Below are 19189 nucleotides of genomic sequence, written 5' to 3'. Positions count from 1 at the left end.
TTTCGTCTTCATTTTAAAAGGTTTCTTGGATGTTTTGCTCATCAGTATTCCTTCTGTGTGTGTGTGTGTGTGTGTGTGTGTGTGTGTGTGTGTGTGTAAAGAAATGGCAAGACATCATCAAAGAAGTCAAGTTTCTCCAAAAGCTTCGTCACCCGAACACGGTGGAATATAGAGGCTGCTACCTCCGAGAGCACACGGCATGGGTGAGTGTGTGTGTTCCTGTCTGTGTGTTGCTGTATAACAGGAGTGTATTTGTGCATTAGTGTGTGTGTGTGTGTGTGTGTGTTTAGGTGAGTGTATTGGTGTGGGTTTCTTCAGTCTCCGTGTTATCTCTTCTACAGTTGGTGATGGAGTACTGCCTGGGGTCGGCCTCTGACCTGCTGGAAGGTGAGCAAGAAATCATAAAACGGTGATAGTTAATGTAATACAGGGTGAATTATGTATCCTGGTGTCCCCTGATTTTCTCTGATGTCTCTCTGCCCCAGTCCACAAGAAGCCCCTCCAGGAAGTGGAAATCGCTGCCATTACCCATGGTGCACTGCAGGGTTTGGTTTACCTTCACTCTCACAACATGATTCACAGGTAAGCCATCCAACACGTGCAAAACCACACCCACACACAACAGAAAAGTGAAGCTAATCCGGTGTACCAGAATATAGTGACGAATTCTGGCTACTGAATCACGTTTTACTATAACTCTAATTCTCTCTCTCTCTCTCTCTCTCTCTCTCTCTCTCTGTCTGTCTGTCTGTCTGTCTGTCTGTCTGTCTGTCTGTCTGTCTGTCTGTCTGTCTGTCTGTCTGTCTCTCTCTCTCTCTCTCTCTCTCTCTCTCTCTCTCTCTCTCTCTCTCTCTCTCTCTCTCTCTCTCTCTCTCTCTCTCTCTCTCAGGGATGTGAAGGCGGGAAACATCTTGCTCACGGAGCCTGGTCAGGTTAAACTGGGAGACTTTGGCTCTGCCTCCATCGTGGCCCCAGCCAACTCCTTTGTGGGAACACCGTACTGGTGAGACGCGATTGACCAGTGGTTCTTCTCAGTCCTGCCTTCTTTCTTACCTGAATAAGTCCAGGAAGAGATTGACTGAGCATGTGTGCTCTAGCCTAAGCCTGGGGAGCTGGAGGGGGTAGAGCAGGGTCTTTGGACTCTGGATTCTCTGTAGTCATCACACAGTAGCTTCAGGTTTTGTGTAGAAAGTTACTCTAAAACTTAAAATGTTTATCTACTCAGAGGGCTTAGGACTGTACACTCACATATAATCATATATCAGGTTTTTAGAAAATGATCACTGTTTGCATACAGGCAGTGTTGAAACATTTCATCTTAATCTAAACTTTCTCTGTGATTGAAAATAGAAGTTCATTAAAAATGCTATTGCTACAGCAAAATTATGTTATCTCTTTTTTTTTTTAAAGCATAATATTTTGGATTTTCCTTTTGGATAGAGAAGTGTAAGCCTGTAGGGTTCGGACACGTGGTGGGTGAGCATTGGGGCAGAGCTCTGAAGTGGTCAGCCATGTTGGCTGAAGGTGGGAGGAGAGGAGCTGTGTTTGACTGAAAGGCTTTGTCCTCTGTCCCCTTACAGGATGGCTCCTGAGGTGATCCTGGCCATGGATGAGGGCCAGTATGACGGCAAAGTGGACGTGTGGTCACTGGGCATTACCTGCATAGAGCTGGGTAAGACCTGCTGATCTGAGCCAGATTTTAGCTGTGTTTTTGTTCAAATGTTGCGCACATTTTAGACTGATTTTTGAACAGTCAAAAGAAAATATCGGTTTGTGTTTCCATCGACTAGTGTTATGTGAATGGACAGCCTCCCTGTGCACGGGCCTTAAATACATTAGTTGTATCTAAAATCGCTCCCTATTTGCGTTATAGTGCGCTATATTCACTGTCTTCCACTTTGTTTTTGTGTCCGAATTTTAACTGTTAAGATTAAGAGCCCTCAAAAATGCAACTGAAGATGTCGTGCCTAACACGTGTTGCTACTTTATGCTAAAAATACCACAGTGCAAGGCTTTGCCTCTTCTCCGCTCTGCTCGTGCACTCTTCACTGTCAAAACCAGGTGACGGTGGGGAATCCGGGTGGTATGGCGGTCTATTCCATTGCCTACCAGCACGGGGATTGGCGGTTCGAATCCCCGTGTTACCTCCGGCTTGGTCGGGCGTCCCTACAGACAAAATTGGCATGTCTGCGGGTGGGAAGCCGGATCTGGGTATATGTCCTGGTCGCTGCACTAGTGCCTCTTCTGGTCGGTCAGGGCGCCTGTTTGGTGGGGAGGGGGAACTGGGGGGGAATAGCGTGATCCTCCCACGTGCTACGTCCCCCTGGCAAAACTCCTCACTGTCAGGTGAAAAGAAGCGGCTGGCAACTCCACATGTGTCGGAGGAGGCATGTGGTAGTCTGCAGCCCTCCCCGGACCGGCAGAGGGGGGTGGAGCAGAGATCGGGGCGCCTCGGAAGAGTGGGGTAATTAGCCAAATACAATTGAGGAGAAAAACATGAGGGGGGGGGGGGAGGGGGCGACCAGGTGACGGGAAGACAAAAAGCTGCAAAATGATGTAATGTCCATCGGTTACTCTCCATTAATGGCTCCCTATATAGTACCCAGCTGAATGCTTCATATGTTGAAAATAGTGAATGAGTGACCCAGGGAAATGATTACAGACACAGCTGATGTCATCAGAGAGTGGTTATAATGGTTGCTCGGCAACAGCAAGTACAACAGCTATCAAGTGCTAACTGTCAGTAGAGAGAAATGGAGAGTTTAAGACTTCTGTGCCATCGGAGGCATAATCATTGTAATGTAATATAAGCTTATATCTGGTTGTATTCCACACTGTCCAAAAACAAAGAAATACAATGGGAAACAATGGTCAGTATTACTGTCATGGCAGTTATTTAATTCCACTCTGGCGTTACATGAGGAACGAGACAAAAATCTCTTAACAGTATTTTCGCACGATTTTAATACATGTTCAGTGAACAGACGTATCCAAGCCCAGGTGCTTGAATGCGCACCGATCAATACAGTACGGTCTCTCCTATAGGGCAGTTGTCTGTTCTTCCCCTTAACTCATGTCTTCCAGCTGTCATCCACCAAAATGTTCCCTCTATCTGCCTCTCTCTTTCTGTGTGTGTGTGTGTTCCTATATGTCTGTCTGTCTCACTGTGTGTGTGTGTGTGCATCTTTGTCTGTCTCCAGCGGAGAGGAAGCCCCCTCTATTCAACATGAATGCGATGAGTGCCTTATACCACATTGCCCAGAATGAGAGCCCTGTGCTGCAGTCCAATCACTGGTGAGACATGTTTGACATTTCCATGTAAATGAAAAGGCTCCACAGTTAATCTGTCTTGTCCACGTTTCAGTTTGAGACAAGTTTACCAGTTGAGACATAAAAGCAGCACCAGACGGATGTCGTCTAGTTTCTTTAGAGGCAGTTCCTAACCTTAACATCTGTAATGACTTTCCTTCTGACACATTAATCCTCCTGAGGTCCATCCTGAGATTACGATAATGTCTTTTAAAAGTGAATGAAGGGGCGTCCGGGTGGCGTAGCGGGCTATTCTGTTGTCTACCAACACAGGGATCGGTGGTTCGAATCCCCGTGTTACCTCCGGCTTGGTCGGGTGTCCCTACAGACACAATAGGCCGTGTCTGCGGGTGGGAAGCCGGATGTGGGTATGTGTCCTGGTCGCTGCACTAGCGCCTTCTCTGGTCGGTTGGGGCGCCTGTTCGGGGGACTGGGGGGAATAGCGTGATCCTCCTACACGCTACGTCCCCCCTGGTGAAACTCCTCACTGTCAGGTGAAAAGAAGTGGCTGGTGACTCCACATGTATCGGAAGAGGCACGTGGTAGTCTGCAGCCCTCCCCGGATCGGCAGAGGGGGTGGAGCAGCAACCGGGACGGCTCGGAAGAGTGGGGTAATTGGACGGGTACAATCGGGGAGAAAAGGGGGGGGGGGTGAGTGGAGACAAAAACATGATTTTTTTTGTTAAAGGATTATGGAAATAGGTGTTGATTATGTGGTTAGTAAAAATACAGTGGGCAAAATGTGTGACATTTACAAACGAATTAAGAAAAGTAAAAAAATATGTTTTCAAAAGCCTTTTGTGGCTCCTGTTGTCTTTGTTTTAAAAGAACACATTCCACGGGTCCGCGGTGGTGTAGCGGTCTAAGCATTGGCTTTGTGTCAATGCAGTTGCCCACTGGGGACTGGGGTTCGCGCCCCGGTCTCGTCAGATCTGACTATGGCCGGACTCGACGAAGCAGCAATCATTGGCAACGCTGTCTTCGGGAGGGGGGCGGAGTCGGCTTGTGTTCGTCACGTGAATGCGTCTTTGTGTGTCGGAAAAAACTGGTTCGGCGTGGAGTCGCCTTGTCACGAAAGTGGGGAGGCGGTCTCCTTCGAGACTGCCGGCCGGAGAGATGCAGTTGGCGAACGCATGCAGTACGAGGGTGGGTGTTTGAATTAAAATAGGGATCGATTGGCCACTAAATTGGGAGGAGAAAAAAGGGAAAAATCAGAAAAAAATTTATAAAAAAAAAGAAAGAACACATTTCACTCCTGAATCCTGAAAAATTTCAACCATCTTTGGGTTTAGTTGAGTTTTAAAAAAAAAAGTTTTCATTTATTTTTTTGTCCTTTTTCTCAGGTCGGATTATTTCCGTAACTTTGTCGACTCCTGTCTGCAGAAGATCGCCCAGGACAGACCTACCTCTGACGTGCTACTGAAGGTAAGAGGTTCTAAAACTGTTGCTCAACACAGCCTCGAGCAAGGCATCGCTGATGATGACTTTGTCAGAAATATTCTGACACTTCTGCTTTGGCATGAAGAATTACACTTCACCGACGTGGTGAAAAAGAAATCTGACTTAGTGGGATTTTAATAACTTGTGATTTTAATAACTTGTGATTTTAATAACTTGTGATTTTAATAACTTGTGATTTTATTAACTTGTGATAACCGCCGTTCCAAACTCAAGCTTGAGTTGGTCAACCTTAAAAAAGCAGGGCACCCTCATGCTTCTCCAGGATGTAAGTAGCATGTGCTCCAAACAATAAATCCATGAATCCCAATGATATAAAGGGTGGGATATGTAACCCAAGACTGACTCATTTTCTCAGACCAAACTTATTTTCATTGTAGATTGTTTAATTTTTTTCAATCCATTTTTTCTTCAGTAGTACAACAGAAAATAGTAATTTCCACCCAAAAAAAAAAAAGCTGGTTGTTAGAAAATTTGTTGTGCTGAGTATATGAGTCATATTACCAGAGTAGCTGTCAGTTTAACAAAATGCCCCCCCCCCCCTCTCACTCTCTGTCAGCATCACTTCCTATGCAGAGAGCGTCCAATGACAGTGGTGATGGACCTGATTGCCCGGACCAAGGATGCTGTACGAGAGCTGGACAACCTGCAGTACCGCAAGATGAAGAAGATCCTCTTCCATGAGGCGCACAATGGACCAGCCCCAGAGGGAGGGGAGGAGGAGGAGGTGAGAGGAGATGGAGGGGGGAAAGTAGGGGAAGGGTGATGGATAGAAAGTTGTAATGATGGAGTTTAGTAGAGCAGGGAGGAGGAGAGATTGGGGGAGATGTGAAGGCGATAGAGGAGTGATTACTCCCTCAAGTCATCTCATCGGGTTCTAGCCGGACTTGATCTGACCCAGGTTCTGGTTTAAAGGGTCTGTGTGTAATTCTGCTTGAGGCCTGTTATCTACTGTTCATTGATGTAAATGCAGTGCTTAATTTGTAAATCAGGAGGTCCCAAAATGCAGAAGGGGTGCTGTTCCAGTGCGTCAGGGGGGAGAGAAAAAGCCACGGAATGCATCAAAAAATCCACAGTGCTTGGAGCACATTGAAAAACGCCTAGGTGCTAGCTGTTAAAACTAAACAAAACTGGGGCGACCTGGTAGCATAGCGGTCTATTCCGTTGCCTACCAACACAGGGATCTCCGGTTCGATCCCTGTGTTACCTCCAGCTTGGCCGGGCGTCCCTGCAGACACAATTGGCCGTGTCTGCAGGTAAGAAGCCGGGTGTGGGTATGTGTCCTGGTCGCTGCACTAGCACCTCCTCTGGTCGGTCGGGGCACCTGTTCGGGGGGGGGGAACTGGGGGAATAGCGTGATCCTCCCACGCGCTATGTCCCCCTGGTAAAACTCCTCACTGTCAGGTGAAAAGAAGTGGCTGGCAACTCCACATGTGTTAGAGGAAGCATATGGTAGTCTACGACCCTCCCCAGATCGGCAGAGGGGGTGGAGCAGCAACCGGGACGGCTCGGAAGAGTGGAATAATTGGCCAGGTACAATTGGGGAGATAAAGGGGGGGGAAATCCCCCCCCCCAAAAAAAAATTAGCAGGGTAGAGGGACATAGAAACAGCTGTTTACAGTTTGCAACTCGCTTGCTCTCTCTCTCTCACTCTCTCGCACTTGTTGACTGTCCCTTCACTTTCCTGTCGTTTCCCTTCTGTCCGTGGATTGCTATCATGGGGGGAAAATGGTATTAGGGCCCAAAATTCTATTTAAAACCACGAAAAGCAAGCAGGCTAAGAAAATTCTGTGAGTTCAGTTGAATAACTTCAATGGGAAAATTTATGAATGACCAAACAGATAGCATTAAATATTGCACAAAATGTATGTACAGATTTTGATAGTGACAGAGGAGGTGCTGGTCCCAGTCTGGGAGGTCCCGGATCCTGTTCTGATAGGATCCGGCACAAATTAAGCCCTGTGTGAATGATAAATCAAAATGGACAATAGGAACTAATTCAAACAGCATGGTTTCTGATGTCTCTCATCTGCTGTTAAATGCTCATGTATAGCACATTTAACACAACCACCTCCACCTTGACTGCTGAATGTCAGTGGTTTGTCTCACCTGCTAGAGACCAGGCCGGGCTTCCGCTCAAGTATGAAATTAGAAATGAGCAGGTAAAGTCTGTCAGAGACTCAGCGTTCTGTGGAAAATCCACTCCATTGGTAGAACCTCAGGACCACGGTACTCTATTCAAAGATAGCGAGGCTAACTAGAACCAGAAAATAACCCCTGCACCAGTAGGTCCCCGAGGCAGAGAGCAGAGGAAGGGCCCTCTCTGGGTCAGGCTCCCTCCAGGAAGTCAGCTAGCGATAGAATCCATCCGCTCTTTGTAGATAAACCTTCCACACAAAGAGCCATGTTTGTTTCCTCAGTCTCTCAACTCTCGGGCACTCCCTTGCTCAGAAAATAAAGGAATTCAGAAAGTGCACAGCTGGGACTCTCTTTAATCCTTCTCCAGGGAAGCTTGACTGAGAACCAGGCTGTTGTTCAGCTCTGCCCTGCTTCGCTTTCACACCTGAGAGCTGTACAGTTTAACCAGTTTTCTACTTTTGGCCACTGGGAGCTGCCCAGTACATACACAGTCTTTGTAGGCGTTACTTAATGTTGGGGGAACGTGTGAACGAGTCATTATCAAATACAAACACACTATGAATAGAATAACAATGTGATACAATGATAGAATAATTAGACTAGAATACAGTAGAATCACAGATGTGTTCACATTCACACACATCAGATGACAGACACCACCCTGATATCTGCTTATGCTGTTGCCTAGCACTTCTCAATCTAGCCTCAGACCTCTAACCCCCCACAGGATGTGGAGCAGTACCTGCTACGTACTGGGACTGTCAACAGCATGGAGAGTTCCCATTCCCTACCATCGATGTCAATCAGTGCCAGTTCCCAGAGCAGCTCTGTGAACAGCCTGGCTGATGGTTCAGACGACAGCGGAGAGATGGCCATGATGCAGGAAGGAGAACACACTGTCACCTCCAACAGCTCTGTGCTGCACAAACCATTGGTTAGTACTGCCTCACTGTGTGCCTCTGTGTCTGTGAGTGTGAGTCGCCACAAATATAGTAAAGTGAGGACATTTGTGCTAGGTTGTGACATACAGTGCATCCGGAAAGTATTCACACCCCTTCACTTTCTCCACATTTTATGTTACAGCCTTATTCCAAAATGGATTAAATTCCTTTTTTTTCTCATCAATCTACACACAATACCCCATAATGACAAAGTGAAAAAGGTTTTGTAGAAATTTTTGCAAATTTATTCAAAATAAAAAACTGAAATATTGCATGTACATAAGTATTCACACCCTCTACTCAGTACTTGGTTGAGGCACCCTTGGCAGCGATTACAGCCTCAAGTCTTCTTGGGTATGAAGCTACAAGCTTGGCACACCTATATTTGGGGTATTTCTCCCATTCTTCTCTGCAGATCCTCTTGAGCTCTGTAAGGTTAGATGGGGAGCGTCGCTGCACAGCTATTTTCAGGTCTTTCCAGAGATGTTCAATGGGGTTCAAGTCTGGGCTCTGGCTGGGTAACTCAAGGACATTCACAGACTTGTCCCGAAGCCACTCCTTCGTTGTCTTGGCTGTGTGCTTAGGGTCGTTGTCGTGTTGAAAGGTAAACCTTCGCCCCAGTCTGAGGTCCTGAGCACTCTGGAGCAGGTTTTCATCAAGGATCTCTCTGTACTTTGCTCCATTCATCTTTCCCTCGATCCTGACTAGTCTCCCAGTTCCTGCTGCTGAAAAACATCCCCACAGCATGATGCTGCCACCACCATGCTTCACTGTAGGGATGGTATGAGCAAGGTGATGAAAGGTGCCTGGTTCCCTTCAGACGTGGCGTTTGGCATTCAGGCCAAAGAGTTCAATCTTGGTTTCATCAGACCAGAGAATCTTGTTTCTCATGGTCTGAGAGTCCTTTAGGTGCTTTCTGGCAAACTCCAAGCGGGCTGTCATGTGCCTTTTAATGAGCAGAGTCTTCCGTCTGGCCACTCTACCATAAAGGCCTGATTGGTGGAGTGCTGCAGAGATGGTTGTCCTTCTGGAAGGTTCTCCCATCTCCACAGAGGAACGCTGGAGCTCTGTCAGAGTGACCATCGGGTTCTTGGTCACCTCCCTGACCAAGGCCCTTCTCCCCGATTGCTCAGTTTGGCTGGGCGGCCAGCTCTAGGAAGAGTCCTGGTGGATCCAAACTTCTTCCATTTACGAATGATGGAGACCACTGTGCTCTTCGGGACCTTCAAAGCTGTAGACATTTTTTGTACCCTTCCCCAGATCTGTGCCTCGATACAATCCTGTCTTGGAGGTCCACAGACAATTCTTTTGACATCATGGCTTGGTTTCTGCTCTGACATGCACTGTCAACAGTGGGACCTTATACAGACAGGTGTGTACCTTTCCAAATCATGTCCAGTCAATTGAATTTACTACAGGTGGACTCCAATCAAGATGTAGAAACATCTCAAGGATGATCAGTGGAAACAGGACGAACCTGAGCTCAATTTTGAGTGTCATAGCAAAGGGTGTGAATACTTATATACATGCAATATTTCAGTTTTTTATTTTTAATAAATTTGCAAAAATTTCTACAAAACCTTTTTCACTTGGTCGTTATGGGGTATTGTGTGTAGATTGATGAGAATAAAAAGGAATTTAATCCATTTTGGAATAAGGCTGTAACATAACAAAATGTGGAGAAAGTGAAGGGCTGTGAATACTTTCCAGATGCACTGTATGCCAGTCACCATAACTTCAAGGGGCCGTTTTAGGGTTAGGATATGGGATTAGGGTTAAAATTAGATTTAGGATTAAATTAATGTGTTGGTAAGGGTTAAGGTTCCAGGATTTTTTAAATGAGGTGGCACGGGGGGGGGGGGGGGGGACCAAGAACCAGTCAAGGGGGGGCACAAGAGAAATAATTTCATCAGAAATAAATACGGCGTTGAAAATTGGCTTAGAAAACATTGGACACGATTTTCAGGCTCTTGTGCAGTGCCCTGTGCCCACACAGGTGGTATTACATGAAAGGTCTACTGCACAAGAGCTTAAAAAATGTTTTGTATTGAATAACTTTTGCATGGATAGGACAACACAATTTAGTTCTACAAAATAAAAACATCACATAGACATTAATTATTCATTTAACTTGTTTTATTTTCAGTGCAAACATTGGTGTGAGTGTGTGCATGTGCGTGCATGCATGTGTGTGTGTTCTCTGCACTCCCATGTTCTGAGCTTGAACTCTGTGTCTGTACATGTGGGTTAAATACACTGTCACAAGTGTAGTCTATGCTCTGTCTCAGAATAGCTGTATTCTGCGGTTTTTGCGCAGGCTACTAAATAGTAGAATAAACTCGTCCATATTCAGGGACTTGACTCTCCTTGACTTGTACACTGATCACTCCGAGGTCACTCAGTTGCTCATCCAGTCATGGTTGTTCATGGTCATTCTTGATCAATTTAAGGGTGGAAAAACTCTGTTCACAAGCAGCACTGCTTACTGATATTGCAATAGCAATTTTGCACAACTGGAAAAGTTATGGAACACCTCTTGAAAAGGTTCCAGAAACACAATGAACTCCAATGTGCTGGTCAGCTTTTGACTTCTGCAGCTCGTGCGTCAGATCATCTAAGTTTGACTCGTATCTCTGCGAACGAAAAAAGAGGTGACTTCTAAATAGCTGTTGCTGTTGGGAAGGAGCGCTTGAACGCCTCTCATTATGTTGCAGTTGGACTTGGAGGGGCCTTTCTGTTAACTCCCCAATCAGAGTCATGGATTGGATAGAAGATGTTTCAGAAACCATCCTTGTCATCTTTTTTTGGGGGAGGATTTCATTCCCCCTTTTTCTCCCCAATTGTACTTGGCCAGTTACCCTATTTTTCGAGCCGTCCCAGTTGCTGCTTCACCCCCTCTGCCAAGCCGGGGAGGGCTGCAGACTACCACATGCCTCCTCTGATACATGTGGAGTCGCCAGCCGCTTCTTTTCACCTGACAGTGAGGAGTTTCACCAGGGGGACGTAGCACGTGGGAGGATCACGCTATTCCCCCCAGTTCCCCCTCCCCTCCCCTCCCGAACCGACGCCCCGACTGACCAGAGGAGGTGCTACTGCAGCAACCAGGATACATACCCACATCTGGCTTCCGGGACGCCTGACCAAGCCTGAGGTAACACGGGGATTTGAACCAGCAATCCCCATGTTGGTAGGCAACGGAATAGACCATCACACCACCCGGACGGCCCTTCCATCCTTGTCATACTCTCGCCAACAGTGGATGTCATTACAGATCCCTCTAGTTCAGAGATGATCTTATGTTGCATTTTTTTCCACCCTTTCAGTGCTGATATTGCATTTTTGAGCTGTGTCTTCTATTCATAGCTCATCAGAAAAGGATTACTCTCTGTAATTCTGACAAGTCCTGAAGTGCTTAAATAAGCTCAACAGCTCTCGCTAGGTCTAGTGATGGTGACTGAAGCATATCAGCTAGAAGCTTGGTGTCACCTAGCTCTTTGGGGAATGTTGCTAGAAGCCCAATGAAAGGTAAGTCAATTTGGGCAAGTAGGTCCCGTGCCTCCATAGACTCGTCCCCACTTCTGTCCTCAGCAGTATCTTGAAGGACACAGAACACTGCAGTTAGCCTGTTCATCATATCCCTGGCCTACAAGATTGGTTTTGTACTCCAGTCCATATCGCTAGACAATTGATGCTCTTCTCTGTTTGGCCTGCAGTGTCAAAACTATTAGCGTTTTGAAGATGTAAAGAAAAAACAAACTCATGTGCCGCCCCCTTATAATAATGCCTCAGGACCAGTAAAAAAAAATTTCTATGCCCTTAGTTTCGTTGGCTAGAACACTGAATGCCTCACTTTCTTTGACCTCTTGGATGACATTATGCCAAACCATCTCCGCCAAACACTCAAGCGTTTCTTTTTGTGTGGTATTGTATATTTAGGATTTCCGTGGGACATTTTTTTTTCACTGTTGGGTAATGTTTTGCCATTTGTTCCAAAATGGCCAGAAAGTTCCCCCTATTCCCCGATTCCTGGCTCACAATGGCTTCATTGGGGAATATTTTATGTAGCAGTAAGCAGGAGATCATCTGCCACAGTTTTTAGATAGTTCCAATTCTTTTTCACTGTTTTTTGGCACTCTTTATCCATTGATTGCAACATAGATGTGTTACTCTCAGCTCCCCTTTTGTATTCAGATCATGCTGACATGGCATTTCCATGGTGCTGTGATTTGGAATGTATTGCAAACCCACCGTTTTTAATATAGTGCGTTTTTCTAGTTTGCAAAACCAAAGTGAAGTGAAGGCAGACTGAGGGGCAGAGGGGAGTGAAAAATGTCTGCATAATACAAAACAATGGACCGAGTCCTGACTTTGTGAATATTCTATCGATGGATGTTAGGGTTGGGCGATATGTCAAAAAAATTTCCTGCCGGCCACCGTCAGCCCAACAATAGGCAATTGTCGAAACCCCCCCCCCCCCCACATTCGCCGTCTTTGCAAACGAGTAGTGCCAGCGAAAGATTCTAACACTGCCAATTTGCATGAACATTAATATGAAAATCTAATTTTACTGAAACATTACAGCCTATAGGCTACTCTAAACAGCAACACACAATCACAACAGATAACACTGCTCAATGCATCAGCAAAATAACCAAATGGTTCTTACCTTTTTAAAAGGTTAACATTTAAAATTTAGATGTTAGTCTTTCTTTACGTTTTCTTTGCAAACTCTGTGATCAAGTCCTCAAAATACTGCTGCGCATTGCTGCAACCGACAGTAGACGCTTCCAGGCTACCACTACTACTAGCTAGCTCGACATCCTCTGTTGGAATGCCCTCTTCTTCACTTTGTTTAATTTTTAAGAAAAGCTACTTATTAGTGGGACTCAAAGAAGGTTGAATCAGTTCGTCTGGATACAACGTTTATTGACAGAAAGTATTCATCACTCAACTAAGGGCCCAGACACACCAAACCGACTAGCGGAAGTAGCACTTGAACACACCGCAAAGACTACAGCCGACGGCCAACTAGCATGTACGTTCTGCACTGGTTTGCTAAGCTGAACAGCCAATCAGAGTGATCTCTCTCACCGACGGACTCCACCGATTCAACATGCTGAATCGGCCGAAAAGCTGCCGACGGGTTCGACTAGTGCCGACAGTGTGGCACACACATGATAAAATAGGGTCACAGACAGGGGAAATGGCTGGGTTGTGCTGGGATAGCTGCATCTCCCACAGAACCAATTTCATCTGGAAAGCACAAATCCTGTCATAGTACTCTGACAAGTTTGTTGTGGCCCTGCATGTTAACATTCAACACATTCAAGTGTTCTGTAATGTCCACTCAAAAGGCAAGATCCGTAAGCCAGTCTGGCTCATCCAGCTGTGTCACTGGCTTTCCTTTCTGTTCCATGATTGGGTAATCTCCATGCGTAATTTACCTTACCTTCCATGTCAACCTTTCTCTTTTGACAACATTTTGCTAAGCTAATGTAACGTGATTGTCAGCGTAGCAACTCACGGTTTTTCCTACTTCGTGCGGGCTAGGTTTGAGTAATCCTTATCATAGAAACCTCTTACTTTGCTTATTACACATATTTGATAATAACTGGATGCGAATATTTCAATTATATACTTCTTTTTTTTACCCAAAACATCCTGGTGGGCCAGATTCAGCCCACAGGCCATATCTCTGACAGCTCTGGTTTATGGTCTATAGGTATTCTGTAATATAGTTGGGTAGTTAATTATCTATGTAATCTATAGAGCAGAGGAACAGAACAAGGGCCCTAAACCTGATGTTTCACAGCATCGCCATCGCTTCTTCCTTATCTTTCCATCTCTCAATTTCTCCCTCCATTTTCTTTATCTTTCTCTCTCACTTTCTGTTCCCCCTACATCTCTCTCTGTCTACACACTCCAGAGTCATGATAACATCTATGACGACCCCTACCAGCCAGAGGTGGACTCCCAGCGCGAGGCCTCCTCTGCAGGAGGAGGCGTAGGTGGAGGAGGGGTTGGTGGGGGTGGTGGAGGAGGAGGGGGTAGGCGTCGGCGGGGAAGAGACCACTTTGCCACCATCCGAACAGCGTCCCTGGTCACTCGGCAGATCCAGGAACATGAGCAGGGTTCCGCCCTCAGAGAGCAGATGTCTGGGTAAGAAATGAGTCAGACAATCAGAGATGGACATTCAGAAAGTGGACCTGTACTGGTGGGAAGGACCTGTAAATCTAAGAACAAAATACTCATGCCTTGACAAAAATCAGAAAAATATAGAATATTGGTGTGTATCCCTAATGTGTGTAGGCTAGCTCAAAAACAGTGGTTTTCAGTTTTGTCCACAATGCTGCTGGTTCTCTTTTGTAGCATTCGTGAGACGTCTCACTCGTGCTACTCGGAGAACCGGGGTTACGGAAGTAGCCTAAAGTTTTCTATTCTGCCAAATAGGTAATTATTTTCCCCATTAGATGGCTTGAATACTTGACTTTACAGGTGAGCATAACTAACTAGCTGGTAGAATAGAAAACCAGTAATACTACAGATCTCTGAGGACCAGATTGAAAACCACTGCCGTAAAATACTATGTTTGTTGGTATGAAGAGTAACATTTCTAGGCCACACTTGAGTAACTTGGCAACAACAGGTTAATGGAGCAGCTAAAGACCAACAAGATTGCTTTTTCATTTTTCATGATGGAAGTTCTATTTTAACTTTCATAGAAACATGAAAGTGCAATGTCTTTTGACACCGGTCAAATATATCGGTCACTTTTCTCTGGGAAATCTCAATTAAGTTTTTCCTTTCAAGCACTTTGTTTGAAAAGGTACAAATTATCCAACATTTTAGTGGAAAAGTGATGGTTGCTATGAAGAAAAAGGTTTTCTAGCCTTCAAATAACATATAACATTTGTTACTGTCAAATTTATAGGTCATCCTAAAACTTGATAGGTCATAAACCTGCATTTGGAAATAAAAGTCTTGCCCTGTTCTGTCCCCTACCTCTGACTCCTTACCTCTGACCTTCCCAGGTACAAGCGCATGCGCCGGCAGCACCAGAAGCAGCTGATGGGCTTGGAGAACAAGCTAAAGGCTGAGATGGATGAACACCAATTGAGGCTGGACAAGGAGCTGGAGAATCAGAGGAACAGCTTTTCTGGAGAGGGAGACAAGCTGTCCAAGAAACACCAGGTCATCCTGGAAAAGGAGGTGAGGACAGAGGAGAACACATAGATCTGGAGGCGATGGAGGAGAATAGAGGAGATAATGAAAGGATTTAGATGTCTTCAGAAAGTGTTAAAGATCTCAAGTGTGTTTAGGAGTATGGAGGGAGGGTTACTACAATAGAGGGAAGTGGTGAAAGATTGTGTGATATCGAATATTTTGCCAGATATTTTGATCATGATAATAAGTCACTATTCTTAGTTTTGATGATAAGAGGAAAAACATACTTTTCCACAATATTGGTATCTTATATCAACATTTGAGCTATTCCTGGGTGCCCGCATGTCATGGAAAACCTGGTAATTAATAGACTAGTTTTCAAGTCATGGATAACACCTGGAAAATTGTAAGATTGATCAAATATCTTGTAGATATTATTGAGGTCATGGAAAATTGTGGTTAGGCTATAAAATTGTGTCTTTATCCACTGAAATGGCTTATATTTTGTTTAAATTTGAACTAAAGTCTTATGTTCAGTGACCAGCTAAAGGTTACACAGCCTCTGGCTTGGTCAGGCGTCTCTACAGACACAATCGGCCATGTCTACGGGTGGGAAGTCGGATCTGGGTATGTGTCCTGGTTGTTGCACTAGCACCTCCTCTGGTCGGTCGGAGTGCCTGTTCGGGGGGGGAGGGGGAACTGGGGGGAATAGCGTGATCCTCCCACGTGCTACGTCTCCCTGGCGAAACTCCTCACTGTCTGGTGAAAAGAAGCAGCTGGCAACTCCACATGTGTCGGAGGAGGCATGTGGTAGTCTGCAGCCCTCCCTGGATTGCCAGAGGGGGGTGGAGCAGCGACCAGGACGGCTTGAAAGAGGGGTAATTGGACGGATACAATTGGGGAGAAAAAAAAGGGGGGGAATTCCCCCCCCTCCCCCAAAAAAAGTTACACAACCCATTTAGGAACTGTTAAGGTTTTGACTGTTGGTTAATAAATGAATAGTATGACCTTCCGTGAGCAACTATTGTCACGTATATCCAAGCAAAAGTCATGTAAAATGTCCTTGAAAAACCCTGCGAACTGATTTCCTAAAAAGAGTGGCCACCTTTCTCGACAAGGCACTGTTCTAAATATTTTCAACTGCTGAATTTTGACAGTTCAAGATTTCGGCTAATGTAGTTTTCCTGCCATTAGCATCTCTCGTGTCTGCTGATTTTGGTGTAGCTCTTTGTGACTTTGCAATTATATATGTGTGTGCATGCGAATGTGTGTCTTCCAGACGAAGGCAGGCCTTACAGAGGAGAAAAAGTTCCAGCAGCACATCCTGGCCCAGCAGAAGAAGGAGCTCACCACCCTGCTGGAGTCTCAGAAACGTCAGTACCGCCAGCGCAAGGAGCAGCTAAAAGAGGTACCGTTACTTCCTCTCAACCCAACCCCCTCACTGTTTTTCAGCCGCCTGCTAGCCATGCTAAATTCACCCAAGATTCAAAGGCTGAATCTCAGCTATCGCACCAGCTCTTGTAACTAAAACAGCTTTGGCACTGAACAGTCTGTTTGACTAACAGACTGGGCCACCCAGTGGTTAGTACTGTTGCCTCACAGCAAGAAGGTCCTGGGCTCAAACTCCAGGCCACCCTAGGTCCTTTCCTGTGTTGAGTTTGCATGTTCTACCTGTGTCTTCGTGGGTTTCCATCAGCTGCTCCGGTTTCCTCCCATCGTTAAGCTGAACGTTAGGGTTAATACTCCTGTCTGTGCCCCTGACCAAGCCAATGGAAAGAAGAACTGGAGTTGGTCCCTGGATGCTGTGCCGTGGCTGCCCACTGCTCCTGGACCATAGGATGGGTTAAATGCAGAAGATGAATTTCATTGTATGCTTGCTTACAATGACAAAGTGTCTTTCTAAGAAAAACCCCATTGTATATGCCTGTTAGGTGGTTTGCTCTACTGTTAGCCTGTCGGTTAACCTGTTAGCTTGTCAGTTTTACTATTACCCTTTCGGTTAGCTTGCTGGTTTTACTGTTAGCCTGTAGCCTGTTCCCCAGCTAACCATTTGTCTATCCCAGGAGCTGAACGAGAACCAGTCAACACCCAAGCGAGAGAAACAGGAGTGGCTTGTGCACCAGAAGGAGTGTCTGCAGCAGCTGCAGGCAGAGGAGGAGGCAGGGCTCCTACGGAGACAGAGGCAATATTATGAACTGCAGTGTCGTCAGTACAAGAGGAAGATGCTGCTAGGACGACACAACCTGGAACAGGACCTTCTCCGAGAGGTAACATTGATAGCCACTTTTCCATACATGTGTGCTGGCTCGGCTTGACTCGGTTTGACTCGGCACTCGGCATTTCCATAACAACAGGGCAACCCGCTTGAAGGATTTTCTTTAACTGAAGACGTGCTTGTTTTGAGTCGATGACGTTTAAAACCAGCGCCCTCTTTAGCGCTGTTTACGATTGCACTGTGCAACAGTTGTTGGTAGCCAGCTACTTACCATCATGGCTTTTCAGGTTGTTACCATAGGCGCCGATCATGAGGGTGCCCCCGTGCTCGAGCACCCAACTAAAAAGGTGAGCACCCACGGGGACATCTGATCAAAAAAGAAATGAATGAATAAATAAGTAGATAAAAATGACATCTTTAAAAAAAAAAAACGCATCTATTTATTATTATACACACGGCGTAGTGTTAAGTTGTGAATGTGGCCAGTTTGTATGTATACATACAACGTGGTGAATACCAAGGGTATAGTATTCATGTAGGGTATTTTTTTTGCTTAAGTAGGCAGTTGTACTATTATACATGCGAGTGGCGTCTTATGCTGTGACCAATGTGTATGTAAATACTACCCTCTCAACACTGCCGTTGTGGTGTAGCCCGTTATCGTTTGTACCAGAACAATGTCACATGTCACTGCGCTTTGTTTCTACATCTGACAGACAACAGCAGCCTAGTAGAAGCCCACATCACAGTAATTACTAAAGCAGGGGCAATAAAAGTGACTTTGTGACAGTGATCACCTTAGTGGTTTTTCACTGAACTTAGGAACCCATGGGCAAAAACAAATTGACGCCTGTGGTTGTTACCGTTTCGCTTGGCGTCTACCACTTATTGCTTGAAAAACGGAGTCAGGGTGACGAAATGGATCTAGATGAGTCACTGAACGGACAAAGCCCATCTGACGTCACCACAGCCCACTTGGATGCGGGTCTGGCGCGCTTTGGCCCGACTCTGGAGATGGTCCACCTCGGGCATGGCTCAACACAGCTATGCGCGTTTAAATTGGTAATGGAAACACAAATCAGCGCGGCATGGTTTGACTCGGCATGTCCAAACGTGACAATGGAGAAACAGCTCTAACCACTGGGCCACCGTGCCGCCCAGTGGTTAGAACTGCTGCCTCACAGGAAGAAGGTCCTGGGTTTGAACCCCAGGCCGTCCCAGGTCCTTTCTGTATGGAGTTTGCATGTTCTCCCCGTGTCTGTGTAGGTTTCCTCCGGGTGCTCCGGTTTCCTCCCATCATCAACGTGCATGTTAGGGTTAATACTCCTGCCTGTGCCCTTGAGCAAGGCAATGGAAAGAAGAACTGGAGTTGGTCCCCGGGGTCTGCAGCTGCCCGTTACTCCTGCACACTAGGATGGGTTAAATGCAGAACATATTTGGTTGTGACTGTACAATGACAAAATAAAGTGGCTTTCTTCAGAAACCTCACACGTTTAAGGTTCCACTTGCCCGGAGCTAGCTAGTTTTCATCATGAACAAAAGAACGTCCACATGATGATTCATTTCAAACACGCAAACATTCACCAGCATGTGCACACGCGCAAAGATGGGGTCACACAAAGTTGAATCAGTTCATCCGGACACGTTTATAGAGAGAAGTGTTTCCCTCAGTAAACGTTGTGTCTGATTCAACTTCCCGTGGCTTCCTTCGCTGAATTATTGAGCATGCATAAAGACAAAGGTGGGGTGTTTTCAGGTGATTTGCAGCCTAGTGGTGAAAGATGTCTTCTCAAGCAGTAGAAAACAAAGGTTTAAGTCCACAAATTTTCAAGGATCTCTCTCTCTCTCCTTCCCTCCCTTCCTCTTTCCCTTTCTCACTTTCTCTTCCTTTTCCCTATTTTTTGTTTCTCTCTTTCTCTGTCTCCCATGTCTCATCTTTCTCCCTCTCCTCTCTCCTTTTCTG

The 19189-nt window shown here is 45.8% G+C and overlaps 1 protein-coding gene across 2 annotated transcripts in view; it reads left to right on the top strand.

Annotated features, from left to right (window-relative positions):
* Positions 1-19189, top strand: part of taok2b (TAO kinase 2b) — a 41975-nt gene that overhangs the window by 10800 nt on the left and 11986 nt on the right. For both annotated transcript variants that reach the window (XM_056301656.1, XM_056301655.1), the window contains exons 4-16: positions 102-203; positions 342-387; positions 486-582; positions 890-1003; positions 1581-1672; positions 3201-3294; positions 4653-4734; positions 5327-5494; positions 7634-7840; positions 13774-14006; positions 14879-15056; positions 16291-16419; positions 17075-17278. In XM_056301656.1, coding sequence (XP_056157631.1) covers positions 102-203; positions 342-387; positions 486-582; positions 890-1003; positions 1581-1672; positions 3201-3294; positions 4653-4734; positions 5327-5494; positions 7634-7840; positions 13774-14006; positions 14879-15056; positions 16291-16419; positions 17075-17278 — 1746 coding nt within the window. The remainder of the gene's footprint in view (positions 1-101; positions 204-341; positions 388-485; positions 583-889; positions 1004-1580; positions 1673-3200; positions 3295-4652; positions 4735-5326; positions 5495-7633; positions 7841-13773; positions 14007-14878; positions 15057-16290; positions 16420-17074; positions 17279-19189) is intronic.

Source organism: Lampris incognitus, assembly GCF_029633865.1.
Source record: "Lampris incognitus isolate fLamInc1 chromosome 17 unlocalized genomic scaffold, fLamInc1.hap2 SUPER_17_unloc_1, whole genome shotgun sequence".
NCBI classification, from domain to species: Eukaryota; Metazoa; Chordata; class Actinopteri; order Lampriformes; family Lampridae; genus Lampris; species Lampris incognitus.
The sequence above is the reverse complement of the archived record's forward strand: the minus strand, read 5'-3'. Positions and strand labels throughout refer to the sequence as shown.